Source organism: Taudactylus pleione, unplaced genomic scaffold, assembly GCF_031769625.1.
Source record: "Taudactylus pleione unplaced genomic scaffold, aTauple2 ptg002466l, whole genome shotgun sequence".
Lineage (NCBI taxonomy): Eukaryota > Metazoa > Chordata > Amphibia > Anura > Myobatrachidae > Taudactylus > Taudactylus pleione.
Window position 1 is genome coordinate 88,181 of NW_028286849.1, and position 24,494 is coordinate 112,674.

Genomic DNA, 24,494 nt, shown 5'->3' on the forward strand with positions numbered 1-24,494 from the left:
TTTCCAGCTGCTGTATATCTCCTCCCTAACTGGCCAGCAATGACAGCTGTAGCAGGGCACACAGAGCTGCTATATATCTCCTCCCTACCTGGCCAGCAATGACAGCTGTAACAGGGCACACAGAGCTGCTCTATGTCTCCTCCCCACCTGGCCAGCAATGACAGCTGTAACAGGGCACACAGAGCTGCTATATATCTTAAGACACTGAGAGGGGACAGCACCCCAACCTCCAGAGTCACACCGTACTGACACACTACCCACAATTCCCCATGCTGCACCACCCTACTTCCCTCTCTCTCATTGGTGGGCCCAGGTGTCAGTCTTTCCCGAGAGGAAGAGGGCTTTGCAACAGGAACACTCTCTTGCAGTCTGCTGCTGGCAAACTTCCTGTATGAGACATGCAAACTGAGGGCTTCAATTTAAGAACACAGTACTGGGTCATGGGGTTAACTCTTTTCAACATGCAGGCAAGTCCTAGAAGTCCTTTTCCCTTGCCTCCTCACATACGTCCCCCTTCTTAAATCGAGGAGACAGACATGGTCCCGATGTTGGAGTCCTGACTGTCGACTTGGCCCGAGGGTCTGCGAAGTTTGATATTTGTTTCCTCACATCTGGATAGCCCGTCAGCATTGTGATGTTCTCATCCCTTTTTGTGAGAAATGGAAAAGTTGAAACTTTGTAAAGCCAGACTCCACCTCAACAACCCATTTTCCCCCGAGGTTCTATTTAGCCAATACAACGGGTTATGGTCAGTGACAACAGTAAATTCCTTCCCATAAAGATATGGTTGTAGCTTCTTTAAGGCCCAGACTATGGCTAGACATTCTTTTTCGATAGTGGCGTAGGTTATCTCTCGGTCAGCTAGTTTACGTGATAGACACATGATTGGATGTTCTCTACCATCTTCTCCCACTTGACTCAACACTGCCCCAAGTCCACACCCTGAGGAGTCTGTCTGCACAATAAACTCTCTGTTGTAGGCAGTCAACACTGGGGCTAGAGTCAGTAAGTCTTTTAAGGTGTTGAAAGCTTGCTCACACTCAACAGTCCATTCAATATTTCGAGCATATCTCTTTTTGGTCAAGTCCATCAGAGCCTTGGCCACTGTGCTGTAATGTGGTATAAATTTCCTGTAATAGCCAGTGACTCCAAGGAACTTGTTTCTGGTTGACAGGTTGGGGCCAATTGGCAATAGCCTCCACCTTTGCCAGATCAGGTCTGATAGCACCTCATCCAACCAGATGTCCTGGGTACTGAACCTCAGCCATCCCCATCTGACACTTATCTGGGCGTATGGTGAGTCCAGCCTGTCTAATCCTCTTGAGCACTTCTGTCACCTGAATTAAATGCTCCTCCCAGGTATAACTGAAGATAGCAATGTCATCTAGGTAGGCTTGGGAAAAGTCTTGACACCCCTCCAGGATGTCATTAACCATTCGCTGGAATGTGGCAGAAGCATTCTTCATCCGGTGTGAGAATGCTCCTGGGCCTCTTTGGTAAGTGGGCTTTGCCAGTAGCCTTTGCTCAAGTCCAGCATTGAGACAAACTCAGCCCCTCCAATCCGATCCAGTAGCTCATCAACACTGGGCATAGGGTAAGCATTAGTGGTGGTAACTTCGTTCAATTTGCGATAGTCCACACAAAACAGCGTGGTCCCATCTTTCTTGGGAACCAACACAACCCCAGCAGCCCATGGGCTTTTAGATGGCACTATAACCCCCAAAGCTAGCATCTCCTTGATCTCAGCCTTTACCTGCCTCATAACACCTGGAGTCATCCAGTAAGCGACTTGTCGGATGGGCCTAGCACTCCCAGTGTCCACATGGTGGGCGGTCAGATGAGTTCGACTAGGTAGACAAAAAAACTGGGCCTGTTCAGCCTCTAAGATCCTCCACATCTCCTGCTGCTGGGCTGCATTCAACTGTCATCCCACCTGGACTGATTCCACTCCTTTCTTCTATTTAGCAGCTCCCAAAAGGTCAAGCAATGGATCAGTTTCTGGTGTCTCCATCGGAGGACAACATACCGCCATTGTTACTACTTGACGATCACGATAGCCCTTTATTCAATTTATATGGAAGGTGCATAGGCACTTCCCTCCCTTATCCATGGCAATCACGTAAATGACCAGTCCGGTGCGCCTTACCACGGTATATGGTCCTTCCCATGTGGCCTGCAGTTTGTTTCTTCGCACTGGGATAAGCACCATTACACTTTGCCCTGGATGCAACTCTCAGTCTTGAGCGTAGGTGTCATACCATTCCTTTTGTCTCTCTTGTGATTCCCTATGATGCTCTTGGGTTAACTGTAGCAATCTTCTCATGCGGTTCCGCATATTCTCTACATATTGTAAAATGGGCTGCTGGTGTACTTGGAAAGTTCCCTCCCAGCTCTCTTTGACCAGGTCTAGAGGCCCCCGCACTTTCCGGCCATACAAAAGTTCAAATGGGGAATATCTAGTAGACACCTGTGGGACTTCCCGATAAGCGAATAGCAGCTGTTGAAGGGCTCTCTCCCAGTCCCTCCCCTCGGACTAAGCTTATAGAAGTCTTTTTAGCGTTCCATTGAAACGTTCACAGAGTCCGTTGTACTGTGGATGATAAGAGGTGGTCCGAAGAGGTCGAACCCCCCACTTTTCCCACAGGGTTTGCATTAATTCACCTTGGAATTGGGGCCCTTGATCTGTGAAGACTTCCTGCGGGTATCCAAGTTGATTGAATATGTCCGTCAATGCTTGCGCAACGTGTTCTGTGTCAATAGATGATAGGGCCACAGCCTCAGGATAGCGTGTAGCAAAGTCCACCATTGTTAGGATGTACTTCATTCCCATATGACTGGCAATAGCTAATGGTCCAACTAGGTCTATGGCAACATGGGCAAAGGGCTCCCCTATAATAGGTAATGGGTGCAGAGGAGCTTTTTGCTGGGGCTTCCCCAGTCTCTGGCAGGTATCGCAGGTGTCTCGATACTGCTTAACGTCTCTAGAGATCCGTGGCCAGAAGAAATTCCGCAACAATCGGGCTAGTGTTTTACGGATGCCAAAATGCCCGGCCACTGGAATGTCATGAGCAAGGGCCAGTAATTGTATTCTGTACAGTGTAGGTACCAACAACTGTTTAGTAGGCATGACTGTTTCCTGTCCAGACTGAAGAACGACCACTCGGTACAGCAATTCCTCTTCCCAAACTATCTTGCTCCCATCGGCTGTTTCCAACCCCAGGTCGGCTACGCTCCTTAATTTACTTAGGGAAGGGTCTGTCTATTGGGCCTGTCGAAACTTGCTCCGGTCCACCTCCCACAAGTCTGTCTCTGAAGTACTGGACAAGGGACTGGAATCACTCACCATTGTGGTCAGGGTAGGTTGGTTCTGTATCTGTCACCTGGGTCACTGCACTTTGGGTTTGGCTCCTGGTCACCACTTGAACAAAGTGTGTCACCAGTCCCTGTCCCAGATCATTCCCGAGAATGACCTTGGCTGGTAGCCCCTTGAGCACTCCGATCTCTTGATCGGCTCCCCAGTCGAGATGTATCTTGGTGACGGGGATATCGGTATGTTGTCCCCCGGGGGTGGTAATTCGTACATACTGTCCAGGAATCACCCGGGAGGTGGGAATCAGGTCTGGCTCAATCAATGTGAGTGAGGCCCCAGAATCTTGTAGGCCCTGTACCCACTGGTCCTCTACCAACACAGGCTGTAAGTACCCCTGCATATTCTGAGGAGTTGCCTGCTTCTCCCACAGAACCAGGTCTACAAAATACACCCCATCCATCATCTCGGCTGCATCTGACTGGATGACCTCCTCACAATAATCCTCCATGGGGTAACATACCACAGAGACTGGGGCCAGTCTAGCCCCAGGGAATGGCCCTCACGTGCATGGACAGTCCCTCAACAAGTGTCCTGGTTGATTTCAGCAGTAACACTTACGAGGTTCTGGGTTAGCCACTATGAGTCTGGGTGGTTGATAAGAGATGTTTTTGATAGGGCTTCCTTTACTACTATCATTTATGCATGGTTCTCTGTCGGGGAGCTTCTCCACTCGTGGGGCTCTTGTACCACCTGTTGCACTGAAGACTCTCCATTCGGGATGGTTAGCTATATATCAGCCCATTCTGCAGTTTGTTCAGGTGTGCTGGGCTTCCGGTCTGCGACCCACTCCCGTACCTCTGGTTCCATCTTAATCATTAGTTGTTCTACTACAATTAGGTTGACAATCTGCTCCACAGTAAAGGCCTGTCTACCCTCGAGCCATTTTCCACAAGCTTGCCGTAGCTGACTGGCAAACTCTTGGTAGGAAGCAGTCCCACTTTTGCTCAGTGTCCTGAATTTGAGACGATAAGACTCTGCAGTGATCTGGAACTTAGCCAGCAATGCCTTCTTTATGCAGGTGTAGACTCCACATTCCTGGGGAGTTAGAGCCCGGTAAGCCTCCAGAGCCCTACCGGTGAGACTTGGCCCCAAGTACTTGGGCCATTCAAACAAAAGGATAAATTCTGGCGCTAAACACTATTAAACAAATAACATATATAAAGGACAGTATATAAGACTGCAGCAGATGTCAAACTCTGTGTGCGTTTCAATTAGAGAAGATCATACAAAAACAAAATCTGCGCTGTCACTATATATGTCAATGAGATCAATAATGAATAAAGTGGTAAATTAAAAATGTTTTAATTAAACAAGCTAAAATAGTTAACACACATTAATACATACAATTCACACAGTTCTACAGACAAAATGATTTTCCTTGCAGATAAAAGTGACAATGTCACTAAAAAGCAATATTGATACACAAGTTGCATAAAAAGGGTGTAACTTTGTGGTAGTAAGCGTGATTCACCGTTATTGTGGACCAGGTGATAGAATGTTTCCACAAATATATATGGAAAAGCAACTGTAAGCACAATAAATGGAGTTTTAATCTGTTATAACTCCTTGTTATGCTATAGTCACACTCCTGTGATATGGCTCAAGTATTCACTTCCTATTTAGGAATAAACAGTGACCCCTTTGGTATATTCAGTCTCAGACTATCTGCCACGCATGTGATATAATCCTGGAAAACTCAATAGAAAGTCATGTATGGATGATCGTTATCAGTTTAGAATAAACTTGGAGGTAGCTTTCATATTCAAATCCAAGTTGATCTGAGAAATAAACGATGATCACTAATATAAATACACCGTACACAGCCGATCACTAATATAAATACACCGTACACAGCCGATCACTAATATAAATACACCGTACACAGCCTCTATACAAATGGAGTATAGACCGAGTCACTGCAAAATGATTAAAGAATTTCATGGCATGAGAAACCGTGGTATTTGATAGTACTCACAGTCCGTGGAACCAGCAGGTTTGGGGGTCCCCCAATCTTGTAGAAATACTCTTACCACCGGTTCCTGATTAGAAAAGTGAATGTGCGCACATCCAGACCGAGTTCTACCAATTAACGGTGAAGCCGTTAGGTCCCAGACATACGGATGCAGCTGTTGAATCCTCAATGCGAGCGTGCGTAGTATGTGTGTCAGCTGACACCGGCAACGGCAATAGTAAGCGTGTGCACAGCCAAATCATGTGCCGCCAACAGAAGTGAAGCCGCTGGGTCCAAAGCACAGGAGAGGAACTGTCGGATCCTTAGTGGGGATCTCCGTGATAAAAGTGACTAAAAAGCACATGTCACACATATATCTGCAAGGAAAATCATCTTGTCTGTAGAACTGTGTGAATTGTATGTATTAATGTGTGTTAACTATTTTAGCTTGTTTAATTAAAAAACTTGGGCCATTCAGCTGGCTCTATCCCGTGCACGCCCATGAGATTCTCAGAGATCTGGAGGTGAGTGTCAATGTCGGTTTCATTCTCTCGAAATGTGGGAACATCCTTAAATCCCAAGCGCCACTTCTCTTGCTCAGCCCCTCTGGGCAATAGCACAGTTTCGCTGCTAGTAGGGATTTGTACCCCTAATATCGCTTGGATCATGCCAGCTCTCTCTTGTGTAGTTGCGCTTTCACCTAGCGCCCCCAGCCAGCTCTGTAGTAGGGCGGGAGTAGCGGTGGTTGACTCAGGTAACCGACTGGAAGAAGTGCTTCCACTCCCTGTCGGTCCTTCATCATCACTCAGGTGGTCGGGATCTTCTGGGTGTGCACGATCCCACTCCAACAACCGCAGTACCAGAATCTCCGGGTGTCAGTCCCATTATATGCAATTCCCTTCATCCTGCAAAATCCTTGCAGGTGCGGTTTCCGGGCTGTCCGGTAAAACTTCTACTGCTCTCTCATAACGTTTTCAATTGGCCGCCGGTTGCAACTCCTGACTGACTGACTCTCCATGATGATATTCTCTGGGGTTAGCGTTGCTTCTACTCACTCCCCTGGAATTACTGCAGGAACTGTGATCCCACCGCTGCCACCAAATGTGAGGATACTGGGTGACCTGGGTATCCTGGGGTTCAGGGATCACACAGTGGAGCAGGTTTTAATGAAGGAATGATGAACTTTATTCATGGAGACACAGAAATCCAGCACACAGTAAGCAGGGTTATATCATTACAGTCCACTCAGAGTTCAGCAAAGTCTTTCCCAGCTACTCTATATCTCCTCCCTACCTGGCCAGCAATGACAGCTGTAACAGGGCACACAGAGCTGCTGTATATCTCCTCCCTACCTGGCCAGCAATGGCAGCTGTAACAGGGCACACAGAGCTGCTATATATCTCCTCCCTACCTGGCCAGCAATGGCAGCTGTAACAGGGCACACAGAGCTGCTGTATATCTCCTCCCTACCTGGCCAGCAATGACAGCTGTAACAGGGCACACAGAGCTGCTGTATATCTCCTCCCTACCTGGCCAGCAATGGCAGCTGTAACAGGGCACACAGAGCTGCTATATATCTCCTCCCTACCTGGCCAGCAATGACAGCTGTAGCAGGGCACACAGAGCTGCTGTATATCTCCTCCCTACCTGGCCAGCAATGACAGCTGTAGCAGGGCACACAGAGCTGCTGTATATCTCCTCCCTACCTGGCTAGCAATGACAGCTGTGGCAGGGCAGACAGAGCTGCTGTATATCTCCTCCCTACCTGGCCAGCAATGGCAGCTGTAACAGGGCACACAGAGCTGCTATATATCTCCTCCCTACCTGGCCAGCAATGGCAGCTGTAACAGGGCACACAGAGCTGCTGTATATCTCCTCCCTACCTGGCCTGCAATGGCAGCTGTAGCAAGGCACACAGAGCTGCTGTATATCTCCTCCCTACCTGGCCAGCAATGACAGCTGTAGCAGGGCACACAGAGCTGCTATATGTCTAAAGAGGGGACAACACCCCAATCTCCAGAGTCACACTGTACTGACACACTACCCACAATTCCCTTGCTGCACCACCCTACTTCCCTCTCTCTCTCATTGGTGGGCCCAGGTGTCAGTCTTTCTAGAGAGGAAGGAGGAGGGCTTTGTAACAGGAACACTCCCTTGCTGTCTGCTGCTGGCAAACTTCCTGTATGAGACATGCAGACTGAGGGCTTCAATTTGAGAACACAGAAATGGGTCATGGGGTTGTCTTTTCAACATGCAGGCAAGTCCTAGAAGTCCTTTTCCCTTGTCTCCTCACAGCATCCGCAATGGCAAACAATTGCTCAGTCAGCATCAATAGTTGCACTTGCAATTGGTACTGTGTGCATTAGTCTGAGATATGACTATACACACTGAACTTCACTATGGCTCTGGCAGTAGATTGGAGCTACATATTATACTTGGCACAAGTAGTGCATAAAGAAGTGATGCGGTATACAGGGCTGGCGCTACCATTAGGCAGGTTTAGGCAGCTGCCTAGAGTACTGGCACCTGAGGAGGCGGTAGTGAGGCTGACAATAAAGTAATAAGGATGTCTCTGAAAGAGACATCCTTTTACTTAACACTGTCGGCAGTCACAGATCCTGAAACTCACGGCCACCGCCCCCACACTTCCCGGCAGCTGTCTGGCTGTGACTGCAGACATCTGCCATGACTGTGCAGCGCAGCCTGAGCCCGGCCCCGCCCCCTTCCCTGTCTGATTGCATACTGGCTGCTCCCTCCCCGCAACCAGCCACCAATGTGCTGCTTTCAGGACTCCCTTCTGCCTGCCCTCACGAGGCTCCGCCCCTTCCCGAGACTCCGCCCCATTCATGCAGCTTTGATGGATTCCTCCCCAGCCAGCAACGTCTATTATGAAGAGACCAGAACCGCCTGCAATGGCAGGGAAGTATCTGGGGGATGGGAGCTTTTTACTGTTACATTATATGGGGGATGGGAATATATTAATATTATTTGGGGGTCTATTAATGTTAACATAAGGGGGTGGGCTGTATAATAATATTGTGTGTACTAATTTTGTATTGGGGTATATTTAAGTTATTTGGGGATAGTGTTATGTTGTGTGGGGGTGTTTTGTAGAAGATAATGAAGGGAATATATCAATGTTCAGTTGGGATTTTGGAATTTGTTATATACAGTGTATATATATATATATATATATATATATATACACACACACACACACACACACACACACACACACACACGGAAAGGATAGCTGGCACTCAAATGCTCCTTCAACAACAACACGCGCCGGTGCCCTCCTCAATAACCAGCCCTGTACGGGGATGGAAATACCAAAAATAGAACAAGATAGGCGGCACTCTGACGAAAGAACCCAAGTAAAGTGTTCTGAAACGTTGACCTTATTTACGGGGTCCAGTGTATTTTTTAAGTCGCCAGAGTGCCGCCTATCTTGTTATATATATATATATATATATATATATATATATATATTAGATTATATTCCAGCAAGAGGTGCGGCACTCGTGGTCTGCGGTAAATGATCCTCAACACAGATGTACGTTTGGGATGTAGTTTGGAAGCCGATGGTCTAAATCCCGACCGCCGGCTTCCAGACGTTCAATGTGGTACTAATGACCGGCATCTAAATCTAGATGCCTGTCATTAACCAGACGCCGGAAGACTGACGCCCGACATCCCGATCGAAGGGATGCCGGACGTGGACAGCCATGAGGGGGGAAGGTTAGGTTTAGGGCTCCCGGGGGGGACTTAGGGTTAGGCACCCCCCTGGGAGGGTTAGGCTAGGGGAAGGGGGGTTAAGGTTAGGCACCCCCCTGGTGGATGAAGGTTTAGGCGGTGGTGAAGGGTGGGGATTAGGGTTAGGCACCCCTAAGGGAGGGTTAGGGTGTAGAATTAGGTTAGAACATACTTACCTTTTGACGATCGGGATTTTCACCCTTGCCAGCAGTCGCTGTCGGGATTTGAAACGCCGGACGTGCGTCCGGCGGTAATACCTACTACACCCGTACGTTTTAGTGCTTTATTAATATTCGTACTGTTATCAAATCAAGCACCAAAACATCAGCATACATCTACTGCATTGCGGATCATTTACCATAGGCCGCAAGTGCCGCACTTCCTGTTGGAATATATCATCATCATCATGTGAGGGCACTGAGCAAAGTACTGTATTGTAATTTTACTGTGCGTGCCAGACCTGTTGGACTTAAAATGTCCAGCACAACCACTTCACACAGTATTCTGCGCCCAGCCCCCTCACAGACCGCCATCATGTAGAGACCCCACAAGTGCAGCACTCGCAGCCTGACAAAATAAAGTAGAATTTGGCAGATATATCCAATGTTTCAGTGCCCATAATCTATGGGTGTTCCCTGATATACATCTGCTTTATTCTACATTTATTTTGTCAATCCTTGTGCACTGTACTTGCGTATATTTATATATATATATATATATATATATATATATATATATATATATATACACATACATACATACAGTCAGGTGCATAAATATTGGCACATTGACAGAATTTTCATATTTTGGCCTCTAGTCACCACCACAATGGCTTTGAAATGAAAAAAACAAGATGTGATTTACCTGCAGACTTTCAGATTTAATTTGAGGGTAATTACATCCAAATCAGGTGAACGGTGTAGGAATTACAACGGTTTCTATATGTGCCTCCCACTTTTTAAGGGGCCTAAGAGACACTAGGGGATGCAACTGGAGAGACACTGGGAGGCTGAAGAGATAGAAAGCGCTGGCTGGAAAGACATTAGGTGGCTTTGCTGATAGTCATAAGGTAGATGGAGAGACACTGGGTGGCTGTAGATGCCGTAGGGGACTGGCTATAGCTAGAGAGACAATGATGGGGAAGGGTTGGAGAGACACAATGAGGGATGAGGCTGAAGGGGACTTCATTTTGCCCTGCACCTAAAATAAGAGTTATGGTATACCATACCTGTGTTAACTCTTTTTCTTCTAGGTTCATAGGGTCCACAGGGATACCATGGGGTATGTAGTTGGAGTATTCCATTGCACCAAACAGCTACCGTCTTTAAGCTCCCAGCATGCACAGGACCTCCTCCCTATATACCCGCCCCCAGCCATAGGTTTGTTTACAAACTGAATGCCTAATGGAGAGACGGAAAGTGGAGAAGGAAGTACATTGTACACAAGAAACACTCTAAAAAAAAAAATGAAGAGGGAATCAGTGATACAAAAAGGAAGGAATAGATCCCAACTGAGGCCAGGTGTGTCAGGGTGGCTGCCCTGTGGACCCTATGAAACTTGAAGAAAAAGAATTAACAAATGTATGTTATACCATAACTCTTATTTTCTTCTTTGGGTTTCATAGAGTCCACAGGGATACTATGGGGATATCCTAAAACAGTTCCCTTAAGAGTGGGGACGATCATGAGCAGAGAGGAGTATCCGCCACCTTGCAAAACTGTTCTGCAGAGGCGGCATGTCTAAACGCCCACAATGGTCCCACAGACCAAGTAGAACGTGCTGTAACCACGTTTGGAACAGGGAGATCAGTTTGAGAATACACAAGAAATAGTCATACGTAGCCACTGAGCCTGCTTGTTAGCTGGCCAGCCTCACTTATGAAAACCATACAACACAAAAATTGCATCTGATCCACATAGATTTGAACAGCTCGAACCACATCCAGTGAAGCTTCACCTTCAGAAAAGCCAGAAGACTGAAAGGCTGGGACTACAATTTCTTCACTCATATGAAAATGGGATACAACCTTTGGAAGGTAACCTGTCCTTGCACGGAGGACAGCTCTATTCTGGTGAAAAATCAAAAATGGAGAGTGACATGAAAGTGCTGCCAAATTAGAAACTCTGCGAGCTGAGAAGATAGCGAGGAGAAGAAGCATCTTCGCTGTCAACCATTTCAGATCCACTGTGTCCAAGGGTTTAAAGGGGAGAGCCTGCAGCACCCTGAGAATCAAGTATAAATCCTGCGGTGGCACCGGAGGGTCAAACGGAGGTTGCAGATGGAGAACACCCTGAAAAAAATGTTCTAACATCTGGCAGAGTTGGCAATTCTGTGCTGGAACCAGAGTGACAATGCAGAAACCTGAACTCTCAAGATAGCCAGATGAAGACCTAAGTCTAGTCCAGCCTGAAGAAAAACAAGAACTCGGGAGACCCTGAAAACCTTAGGGTCATATTTTCTGTGGGAACACCGAAGAGAAAATTAATGCCAAATCCTGTCATAGATGCGGGCTGAAGCAGGCTTCCTTGCCCTAAGCATTGTCTGGATCACAGAGGTAGAAAAATCTTTGTCCTTTAAGACGGAAGACTCAAGAGCCATGCCATCAAAGCCAGCTGGGGTAGATCCAGATATAGGCAGGGACCCTGCACTAGCAGATCCAGCCTTAGAGGAAGTCAAAGCGGACTGTCTATGGATAGACCTGTCAGATCAGTGAACCAATGTCTCCTGGGCCAAGCATGAGCTATTAGTATCATCCTGCCGCCCTCTTGCTTTAATTTTCTGACCACCCATGGGAGGAGGGAGATTTGAGGAAACTGTAATGGCAACCTGAAGCCCCACCTCACCGCCGAAGCATCCACAAAGGCGGCTGACGGGGTCCCTTGTCCTGGACCCGTACCTGGGAACCTTGTGGTTGTGACGTGATGCAATAAGGTCTATGTCCGATAGTCCCCCCTTGTCCACCAGGAGCTGAAAGACGTCCGGATGAAGAGCCCATTCTCTGGCGTCTGATGTCCTGATGACTTAGAAATTGCACTTCCCAGTTGAGGATTCCTGGGATGAATATTGCCAAAATTGCTGGAAAGATGGCATTCTGCCCAAACCAGAATGTTTGCCACTTCCCTCATTGCTGCCGGACTTAGCGTGCCTCCCTGATGGTTGATATAGGCCACTGTGGTTGCATTGTCAGACTGAATCTGGACAGGCCTGCCGTGAAGGCATATATATTACACTTTCTACTACATATTGCCGAACATTTTGTGTTGGCTCTAGATATTGCCAAATGGATTACACAGAGAGGGGACATTTGTTTAGCTACCCTTCCTGAACCTGTCCTGCTATCCTGAGCTGCTCTGTATGAACCTGTCCTGTTATCCTAGGCTTCTCTGTCTGGACCTGTCCTGCTATCCTGAGCTGCCCTGTATGAACCTGTCCTGTTATCCTGAGCTGCACTGAATGAACCTGTCCTGTTATCCTGAGCTGCACTGTATGAACCTGTCCTGTTATCCTGAGCTGCACTGAATGAACCTGTCCTGTTATCCTGAGCTGCACTGTATGAACCTGTCCTGTTATCCTGAGCTGCACTGAATGAACCTGTCCTGTTATCCAGAGCTGCACTGTATGCATTCAGTTCCGGCACCATGAGCTGCACTGAATGAACCTGTCCTGTTATCCTGAGCTGCACTGAATGAACCTGTCCTGTTATCCTGAGCTGCACTGAATGAACCTATCCTGTTATCCTGAGCTGCACTGTATGAACCTGTCCTGTTATCCTGAGCTGCACTGTATGCATTCAGTTCCGGCACCATGAGCTGCTGATGGAATCTTCCCTTATCTGCTCCAGGTACTGCTGATCATTTTATTAGTAATTCACAATTCATTTCATCTCCACCTGCATTGGAGCAATGGGTGTAGTTATTCATGCTTAGAACAATGGGTTGTCTATGCAATGAGTGCTTGTGAACTGGGACTTGTATAATGTGTAACTAGTAGTCTATTTACTATTACATTAAACCACTGAGCTAGCATTCACTGTGCAGGAGCCTCCGCCCTACAGGGATTTCTGCCCACTGCTCAGACCATTCCTACAGTATGAGCATCATTGCACTGACCAGTCACCCTTCATTAAATGAAGCTTCTAAAAGGCCTATTTATCAAATTATATTTGCAGTATATCATCCATTTTCAGGGGGTAACTGCAAATATTAAGTACCCCGATAGACAGATACCATGGAGGGACGGTAGCAGAGATCTCCATATGTACAGCGGTCCCTCCACTTCCAGGAGCAGCTGTGAAGATGTCAGACTTACTATTCTGGATCTTGGTCCTAGCACAGTGGTTCCCAAACTTATTTGAATCATGGTGGCCCAGAGTATCAGCATTATTACCACGGCACCCCAGAGTATCACCATTATTACCACGGCACCCCAGAGTATCGGCATTATTACCACAGCACCCCAGAGTATCAGCATTATTACCACGGCACCCCAGAGTATCAGCATTATTACCATGGCACCCAAGAGTATCAGCATTATTACCATGGCACCCCAGAGTATCAGCATTATTACCACGGCACCCCAGAGTATCAGCATTATTACCACAGCACCCCAGAGTATCAGCATTATTACCACAGCACCCCAGAGTATCGGCACTATTACCACGGCACCCCAGAGTATCAGCATTATTACCACGGCACCCCAGAGTATCAGCATTATTACCACGGCACCCCAGAATATCAGCATTATTACCACGGCACCCCAGAGTATCAGCATTATTACCACGGCACCCCAGAGTATCAGCATTATTACCACGGCACCCCAGAGTATCAGCATTATTACCACAGCACCCCTGAGTATCAGAATAATTACCACGGCACCCCAGAGTATCAGCATTATTACCACAGTACCCCAGAATATCAGCATTATTACCACAGTACCCCTGGGCCAAAAGTTTCTTATTGAGAAATTCAGCAAAATTGTAATGAAGTAAATTGTGCTTATATGTCCCCCTTAGGGTCAGTTATGTGGTGGGTGACAGGGCTGCTCTCGTTTTTGGCCACATATTTTTTGATTGGCAGCCATAAGCACCCAACTTGGTAACCACCGTGGCAGCTAAAGCCATGGGCTACACTCCACAGGGCTGCCAACTGGCATATGCCCCGATCGATGTCAGCGCATGTACAGCTGGCCGAAATAAAAATAAAAAGTGATTGGGATCAGATGGCAAGACGGGCTCCTATGTGCCCCAGTCACCCAGCAATAATACAATTAGATGAATAATGATTCCTTATTATCAGGGGCTGGCCAAATCTATTAATATATATACAGTCAGGTGCATAAATATTGGGACATTGACAGAATTTTCATATTTTGTCCTCTATTCACCACCACAATGGCTTTGAAATGAAACAAACAAGATGTGCTTTACCTGCAGACTTTCAGATGTAATTTGAGGGTAATTACATCCAAATCAGGTGAACGGTGTAGGAATTACAACGGTTTCTATATGTGCCTCCTACTTTTTAAGGGGCCAAAAGTAATGGGACAAACTAAACAATCCTAAATCTAACTTTCACTTTTTAATACTTTGTTGCAAATCCTTTGCAGGCAATTACAGCCTGAAGTCTGGAACGCATAGACATCACCAGACGCTGGGTTTCATCCCTGGTGATGCTCTGCCAGGCCTCTACTACAAATGTCTTCAGTTCCTGCTTGTTCTTGGGGCATTTTCCCTTCAGTTTTGTCTTCATCAAGTGAAATGCATGCTCAGTCCGATTCAGGTCAGGGGATTGACTTGGTCATTGCATAACATTCCACTTTTTAGCCTTAAAAAACTCTTTGGTTGCTTTTGCAGTATGCTTCGGGTCATTTTCCATCTGCACTGTGAAGCGCCGTCCAATGAGTTCTGAAGCATTTCACTGAATATGAGCATATAATATTGCCCGAAACACTTCAGAATTCATTCTGCTGCTTTTGTCAGCAGTCACATCATCAATAAACACAAGGGAACCAGTTCCATTGGCAGCCATACATGCCCACGCCATGACACTACCACCACCATGCTTCACTGATGAGGTGTATGTTTTGGATCATGAGCAGTTCCTTTCCTTCTCCGTACTCTTCTCTTCCCATCACTCTGGTACAAGTTGATCTTTGTCTCATCTGTCCATAGGATGTTGTTCCAGAACTGTAATGGCTTTTTTAGATTTTGTTTGGCAAACTCTAATCTGGTCTTCCTGTTTTTGTGGCTCACCAATGGTTTGCATCTTGTGGTGAACCCTCTATATTCGCTCTTGTGAAGTCTTCTCTTGATTATTGACTTTGACACATATACATCTACCTCCTGGAGAGTGCTCTTGATTTGGCCAACTGTTGTGAAGGGGTTTTTCTTCACCAGGGAAATAATTCTTCTGTCATCCACCACAGTTGTTTTCCGTGGTCTTCCGGGTCTTTTGGTGTTGCTGAGCTATCCGGTGCGTTCTTTCTTTTTAAGAATGTTCCAAACAGTTGATTTGGTCACACCTAATGTTTTTGCCATCTCTCTGATGGGTTTGTTTGATTTTTCAGCCTAATGATGGCTTGCTTCACTGATAGTGACAGCTCTTTGGATCTCATATTGAGAGTCGACATCAACTGATTCCAAATGCAAATGTCACACCTACAATCAACTCCAGACCTTTTACCTGCTTAATTGATAATGAAATAACGAGGGAATAGCCCACACCCGTCCATGAAATAGCTTTTGAGTTGATAGTCCCATTACTTTTGGCCCCTTAAAAAGTGGGAGGCACATATAGAAACCGTTGTAATTCCTACACCGTTCACCCGATTTGGATGTAATTACCCTCGAATTAAATCTGAAAGTCTGCAGGTAAAGCACATTTTGTTTGTTTCATTTCAAAGCCATTGTGGTGGTGAATAGAGGCCAAAATCTGAAAATTCTCTCAATGTCCCAATATTTATGGACCTGACTGTATATACCCCTAGGGGACAGTTACACAATCTTATACAGACACATGCTTCTTTCTCTGCCATGTCGTCATGTGTCGTCAGCAGGAGAGGTTACGGCAGCTGGAGTGTGGAGTCGACATGCCGTCATTTACTCAGATCAGGGCTCCTAATTTCATCAGCAAGTATATATCTGATCTGTTTATACTTCATAAATGTTCATGTTGTTGGTCTTTATTTCTATTAGTGTTGAAGAAAGTAATTGACATAGATGAAGTTCATTAAAACAGAGAGTGAAAGATGTAAGGAGTATAGATCACAGAACGCAACATGATGAAGTGCACCACCCACACCATGACTGTGTATGTATAATAAGCTATATAGTGTAACATGATCAAGTGCACCACCTGCACCATGACTTTGTATGTATAATAAGTTATATAGTGTAACATGATCAAGTGCACCACCCACACCATGACTTTGTATGTACAATAAGCTATATAGTGTAACATGATGAAGTGCACCACCCGCACCATGACTTTGTATGTATAATAAGCTATAGTGTAACATGAAGTGCACCACCCGCACCATGACTTTGTATGTATAATAAGCTATATAGTGTAACATGATGAAGTGCACCACCCGCACCATGACTTTGTATGTATAATAAGCTATAATGTAACATGATGAAGTGCACCACCCACACCATGACTTTGTATGTATAATAAGCTACATAGTGTAACATGATGAAGTGCACCACCCACACCATGACTTTGTAGGTGTAATAAGCTATATAGTGTAACATGATTAATTGCACCACCCGCACCATGACTTTGTATGTATAATAAGCTACAGTGTAACATGATGAAGTGCACCACCCGCACCATGACTTTGTATGTATAATAAGCTATACTGTAACATGATGAAGTGCACCACCTGCACCATGACTTTGTATGTATAATAAGCAATAATGTAACATGATGAAGTGCACCACCCACACCATGACTTTGTATGTATAATAAGCTATATAGTGTAACATGATTAATTGCACCACCCACACCATGACTTTGTATGTATAATAAGCTATAGTATAACATGATGAATTGCACCATGACTTTGTATGTATAATAAGCTATATAGTGCAACATGATGAATTGCACCACCCACACAATGACTTTATATGTATAATAAGCTATATAGTGTAACATAGCGAAGTGCACCACCCGCACCATGACTTTGTATGTATAATAAGCTATAGTGTAACATGATGAGGTGCACCACCCACACCATGACTTTGTATGTATAATAAGCTATAAAGTGCACCACCCACACCATTACTTTGTATGTATAATAAGCTATAGTGTAACATGAAGTGCACCACCCGCACCATGACTTTGTATGTATAATAAGCTATATAGTGTAACATGATGAAGTGCACCACCCACACCATGACTTTGTATGTATAATAAGCTATAGTGTAGGAGAGACAGTGTTAATGCTTATTGTAGGAGAATCTGCAGAGGATCTAGTGTTAGATATAATGAAATTGCTGTAGAAATGGTCACTGTGTACAGAAATCAGCCTGGTTACTAGCTCTGCTGTCATCAATAATAAATTGTCCTGTATTGTGCAGAAATGTGAGGAGAATCTATATCGGAAAGCAGAGACTTAGATGGGTGGTGACATGTAATATACTGTTGTATTTATAATCATACATATAATCTACTCATCCCGATGTTTGGGGAGTTCTCCTGGACTCTTGAGAGAGTAAATCATCCTCCCAGATGTGTCGGGGCTTTGGGTCTGATTCAGTGTTGTACATAATGGCCATGTTTTCGCAAATGACACAATTTGTTGCCACTGTGCATGTGCCAGGGTACATTACCATAGTCGCACACTGCGATAATTTATTCGCAGTGTGACTGAGAGTCAGGGAGCGTTTGGAGGAGGCATCTTGCAGTGGCGGCTATAAACGCAGGCTTATGCGTATACAGTTGTAGACAGCTGCGATGGCTCGGGCGGGGCTCAATACATGTGGCAGCTGCTGTTGCATTAGCATTTTTACACACATACATAGATGCGGCAGTATTAGCGCATAACTCTGAAACAGGCCCTTAATGATGTAACTTGTAGTCATCATGAACCTGTGCCACCGCCCAATCACCGCAATCCATAGCTGGGGAGGGGGGTGATGCCAGCCTCTGCAACCCCCCACCTCTACCTCTCCAGCTGGGTCTCCCTGAGAAAGCAATTTGTATGTTTAAGTAACAGCAGAATACTAATGAAACAATTAAGTACAGTGTACATGGCACACATTGTACATACAAGTGGCATTTGCAGGTCTCACTTGTGGCTTATTTTGAGCTTGGATTCTAAAGGGAAATGGATTTATAACTTCTCCAAGAAGTCTGTGGACTAATCTTATTCATTGGCAAATATTGTTGCTGGACACAGTCTGTGCTGCCAGCAAAGGAATACTAATGCCCCTTATACAATGGCACAGAGGGTGGGACACATCACGCCACTCAACGCATGCATGTCGGCGTAAATAACGCCATTCACCATGAATAAAATTGCCAAGGACAGCTCTCCCGGTAAAAGCTGACCTTTGAGTCGCAAATAGAAGCCCATAGGCTAAAGAGGGCGTTGCCCACCGCATCCATGCCCTGGAATGTATCGTAATCCACAGCTTGGTGCATATGAGGTGAGCAGCCAAACCACAGAAATGTCATTTTCGGAGGTTTCACCACAATGTCTGCAATGGTGCATCCCACCCACAATATTCTAACACACACATGGAGACAATAGTGATGTATATGTGTAACGCTGCTCACCACAATGTCTGCAATGGTGCACCCCACCCACAATATTCTAACACACACATGGAGACAATAGTGATGTATATGTGCTACGCCGCTCACCACAATGTCTGCAATGGTGCACACCACCCACAATATTCTAACACACACATGGAGACAATAGTGATGTATATGTGCTACGCCGCTCACCACAATGTCTGCAATGGTGCACACCACCCACAATATTCTAACACACACACACGGAGACAATAGTGATGTATATGTGTAACGCAGCTCACCACAATGTCTGCAATGGTGCACCCCATCCACAATATTTAACACACACATGGAGACAATAGTGATGTATATGTGTAACACTGCTCACCACAATGTCTGTAATGGTGTATCCCACCCACAATATTCTAACACACATGGAGACAATAGTGATGTATACATGTACCGCTACTCACCGCAATGTCTGTAATGCTGCATCCCACTCACAATATTCTAACACACACACACATGGAGACAATAGTGATGAATATGTGTAAAGCCGCTCACCGCAATGTCTACAATGGTGCATCCAACCCACAATATTCTAACACACACATGGAGACAATAGTGATGTTTATGTGTAACGCTGCTCACCACAATGTCTGCAATGGTGCATCTCACCCACAATATTCTAACACACACATGGAGACAATAGTGATGTATATGTAACGCTTCTCACCACAATGTCTGCAATAGTGCACCCCACCCACAATATTCTAACACACACAGGGAGACAATAGTGATGTATATGTGTAATGCTACTCACCACAATGTCTGCAATGGTGCATCTCACCCACAATATTCTAACACACACACATGGAGACAATAGTGATGTATATGTAACGCTTCTCACCACAATGTCTGCAATGGTGCATCTCACCCACAGTATTCTAACACACACATGGAGACAATAGTGATGTATATGTGTAACGCTGCTCACCGCAATGTCTGCAATGGTGCATCCCATCTCTGCATAATGCACAATCATCAGCGTGATACACATCTGTATGTGAAGTCTATTCTAGGTTCTCAGTGCTGCAGAAGAAACACAGCCCACACACACACACGTAGCCCACACACACACACGTAGCCCACACACACGTAGCCCACACACACGTAGCCCACACACACACACGTAGCCCACACACACACACGTAGCCCACACACACACACATAGCCCACACACACATAGCCCACACACACATAGCCCACACACACATAGCCCACACACACATAGCCCACACACACACGTAGCCCACAAACACATAGCCCACACACACACACACGTAGCCCACACACACACACACACACACACACGTAGCCCACACACACGTAGCCCACACACACACACACATAGCCCATTTCTGAACTCACCTGGTGACTGTAGACTCAGACCAGTGTCCAGCTTGTTGTGTGGTTTGTTACTGATAAACAGATAGCAGAGAACACAAACGGTGATGATAAATGCCAGGAGGACCACAGCTGCTATGGATAAGCCCATCAGTGCTCCCACGCTGTAGAAACAAGAGAACACGACCAGCAGCGTAAGTAACAGCCTAAGTAAAAGCCTAAGTAACAGGATAAGTAACAGGATAAGTAACAGGATAAGTAACAGCCTACGTAACAGCCTAATGGGTATACATTACATATACAGAATTACATATACAGTCAGGTGCATAAATATTGGGACATTGACAGAATTTCCATATTTTGGCCTCTATTCTCCACCACAATGGCTTTGAAATGAAACAAACAAGATGTGATTTACCTGCAGACTTTCAGATTTAATTTGAGGGTCATTACATCCAAATCAGGTGAACGGTGTAGGAATTACAGCGGTTTCTATATGTGCTTCCCACTTTTTAAGGGGCCAAAAGTAATGAAATAGCTTTTCAGTTGACTCAAAAGCTATTTCATGGACAGGTGTGGGCTATTCCTTCGTTATTTCATTATCAATTAAGCAGGTAAAAGGTCTGGAGTTGATTCTAGGTGTGACATTTGCATTTGGAATCAGTTGCTGTCGACTCTCAATATGAGATCCAAAAAGTTTGCCAAACAACATCTAAAAAAGCCATTACAGTTCTGGAACAACATCCTATGGACAGATGAGAAAAAGATCAACTTGTACCAGAGTGATGGGAAGAGAAGAGTATGGAGAAGGAAAGGAACTGCTCATGATCCAAAACATACCACCTCATCAGTGAAGCATGGTGGTGGTAGTGTCATGGCGTGGGCATGTATGGCTGCCAATGGAACTGGTTCCCTTGTATTTATTGATGATGTGACTGCTGACAAAAGCAGCAGAATGAATTCTGAAGTGTTTCGGGCAATATTATATGCTCATATTCAGTCAAATGCTTCAGAACTCATTGGACAGCGCTTCACAGTGCAGATGGACAATGACCGGAAGCCTACTGCAAAAGCAACCAAAGAGTTTTTTAAGGCTAAAAAGTGGAATGTTATGCAATGGCCAAGTCAATCCCCTGACCTGAATCTGATTGAGCATGCATTTCACTTGATGAAGACAAAACTGAAGGGAAAATGTCCCAAGAACAAGCAGGAACTGAAGACATTTGCAGTAGAGGCCTGGCAGAGCATCACCAGGGATGTAACCCAGCGTCTGGTGATGTCTATGTGTTCCAGACTTCAGGCTGTAATTGCCTGCAAAGGATTTGCAACAAAATATTAAAAAGTGAAAGTTAGATTTAGGATTGTTTAGTTTGTCCCATTACTTTTGGCCCCTTAAAAAGTAGGAGGCACATATAGAAACCATTGTAATTCCTACACCGTTCACCTGATCTGGATGTAATTACCCTCAAATTAAATCTGAAAGTCTGCAGGTAAATCACATCTTGTTTGTTTCATTTCAAAGCCATTGTGGTGGTGACTAGAGGCCAAAATATGAAAATTCTGTCAATGTCCCAATATTTATGCACCTGACTGTATATACATGTGACATATGAAGGTATCAGTGTAAACTGTAAGGGGTATATTTATTATTCAGTTTTAGAAACAATAATTATAATTTGTTTTTGCACCAATAGGAAATTAAGATTATCAAAGATTACACCTAGGGATAAGTGCATCAATAGGGTCTCATCCTGATACATATGTGTAATAGTAACGTGTGATGCATTCACTTTACCTCCAGTTTAGAGCCCCTGGCATGTTACTACCGGTCTGCTGACAGCACATGTGCCAGCATTGTGTGTGGGGGAGGTCTCTCGGTCTGCGCAGGGTCTGTACTGTGTATGTAATAATAATATCTGACTGGGGAGTAATAAATGTATATATGTATATAATGTTACCTATACAGACAATGGTGATACAGCAGAGGGTAATAATATCTGCCTGGGGAGTAATACATGTATATATGTATATAATGTTACCTATGCAGACAATGGTGATACAGAAGAGGGTAATAATATCTGCCTGGGGAGTAATAAATGTGTATATATATATATATATATATAATGTTACCTATACAGACAATGGTGATACAGCAGAGGGTAATAATATCTGCCTGGGGAGTAATAAATGTATATATGTATATAATGTTACCTATGCAGACAATGGTGATACAGTAGAGGATTTGTATAGGAACTGCACTTAACCAATTAGTAGATATTTATATCATCCCATACACAGACAATGTAATTCACATTGACATCATTTAGTAAGATATACACATATAATGTTGCATAGGTCCCAGCAAAAATAAAATACACAATTAAAAGAGAGTAAATATTTAGCAATGACGGCAATAATAAAATGTATCCTATAAATAATCTAATTCTCCGCAGAGAAACTGCTGTTATTCCAACGTATAATAATGTAACAGTCTGCTGATGAATTGTGGCAATGTCCATATTATAATTATATAAAGATACAGTTTCTCACCCCGATGTCTGCACAGTAATTCCGCTGTAATCCTTTAGTAGCCCATTGAGGATGGGACATAAAGACAGGGCAGCTTATCCGGATGGTAGTGTCCGAACAGGGTCACCGGACCCTCGGCTTCCAATAGCAGTCCCCACGCTCATGCTGTGTCCGCACAGTACAGCAGTCCCCACGCTCACGCTGTGTCCTCACGCACCAGCAGTCCCCGCGCTCACGCTGTGTCCACACAGTACAGCAGTCCCCACGCTCACGCTGTGTCCTCACAGTACAGCAGTCCCCACGCTCACGCTGTGTCCTCACGCACCAGCAGTCCCCACGCTCACGCTGTGTCCGCACAGTACAGCAGTCCCCACGCTAACGCTGTGTCCTCACGCACCAGCAGTCCCCACACTCATGCTGTGTCCGCACACACCAGGAGTCCACACGCTCATGCTGTGTCCGCACAGTACTGCAGTCCCCACACTCACGCTGTGTCCGCACACACCAGGAGTCCCCATGCTCACGCTATGTCCGCACAGTACAGCAGTCCCCACGCTCATGCTGTGTCCGCATACACCAGCAGTCCCCACGCTCACGCTGTGTCCGCACAGTACAGCAGTCCCCACGCTCACGCTGTGTCCACACAGTACAGCAGTCCCCACGCTCACGCTGTGTCCGCACAGTACAGCAGTCCCCACGCTCACGCTGTGTCCGCACACACCAGCAGTCCCCATGCTCACGCTGTGTCCGCACAGTACAGCAGTCCCCACGCTCACGCTGTGTCCGCACAGTACAGCAGTCCCCACGCTCATGCTGTGTCCGCACACACCAGCAGTCCCCACGCTCACATTGTGTCTGCACAGTACAGCAGTCCCCACGCTCACGCTGTGTCCTCACGCACCAGCAGTCCCCACGCTCACGCTGTGTCCGCACAGTACAGCAGTCCCCACGCTCACACTGTGTCCGCACAGTACAGCAGTCCCCACGCTCACGCTGTGTCCGCACAGTACAGCAGTCCCCACGCTCATGCTGTGTCTGCACACACCAGCAGTCCCCACGCTCACGCTGTGTCCTCACGCACCAGCAGTCCCCACGCTCATGCTGTGTCCGCACAGTACAGCAGTCCCCACGCTCACGCTGTGTCCGCACAGTACAGCAGTCCCCACGCTCACGCTGTGTTTTCACGCACCAGCAGTCCCCACACTCACGCTGTGTCCGCACAGTACAGCAGTCCCCACGCTTACGCTGTGTCCGCACACACCAGCAGTCCCCACGCTCACATTGTGTCTGCACAGTACAGCAGTCCCCACGCTCACGCTGTGTCCGCACAGTACAGCAGTCCCCACGCTCACGCTGTGTTTTCACGCACCAGCAGTCCCCACGCTCACGCTGTGTCCGCACAGTACAGCAGTCCCCACGCTCATGCTGTGTCCGCACACACCAGCAGTCCCCACGCTCACATTGTGTCTGCACAGTACAGCAGTCCCCACGCTCACGCTGTGTCCTCACGCACCAGCAGTCCCCACGCTCACGCTGTGTCCGCACAGTACAGCAGTCCCCACGCTCACGCTGTGTCCGCACAGTACAGCAGTCCCCACGCTCACGCTGTGTCCGCACAGTACAGCAGTCCCCACGCTCACGCTGTGTCTGCACACACCAGCAGTCCCCACGCTCACGCTGTGTCCTCACGCACCAGCAGTCCCCACGCTCATGCTGTGTCCGCACAGTACAGCAGTCCCCA

General features: G+C 46.2%; 1 protein-coding gene and 1 pseudogene across 1 annotated transcript in view; both read right to left on the minus strand.

Moving 5' to 3' along the window:
- SHISAL2A (shisa like 2A) overlaps positions 1-24,494 on the minus strand; it is a 48,502-nt gene that overhangs the window by 18,119 nt on the left and 5,889 nt on the right. The window contains exon 2 of the mRNA XM_088466109.1: positions 20,249-20,388. Coding sequence (XP_088322235.1) covers positions 20,249-20,388 — 140 coding nt within the window. The remainder of the gene's footprint in view (positions 1-20,248; positions 20,389-24,494) is intronic.
- LOC148431297 (uncharacterized) lies at positions 518-6,291 on the minus strand (annotated as a pseudogene).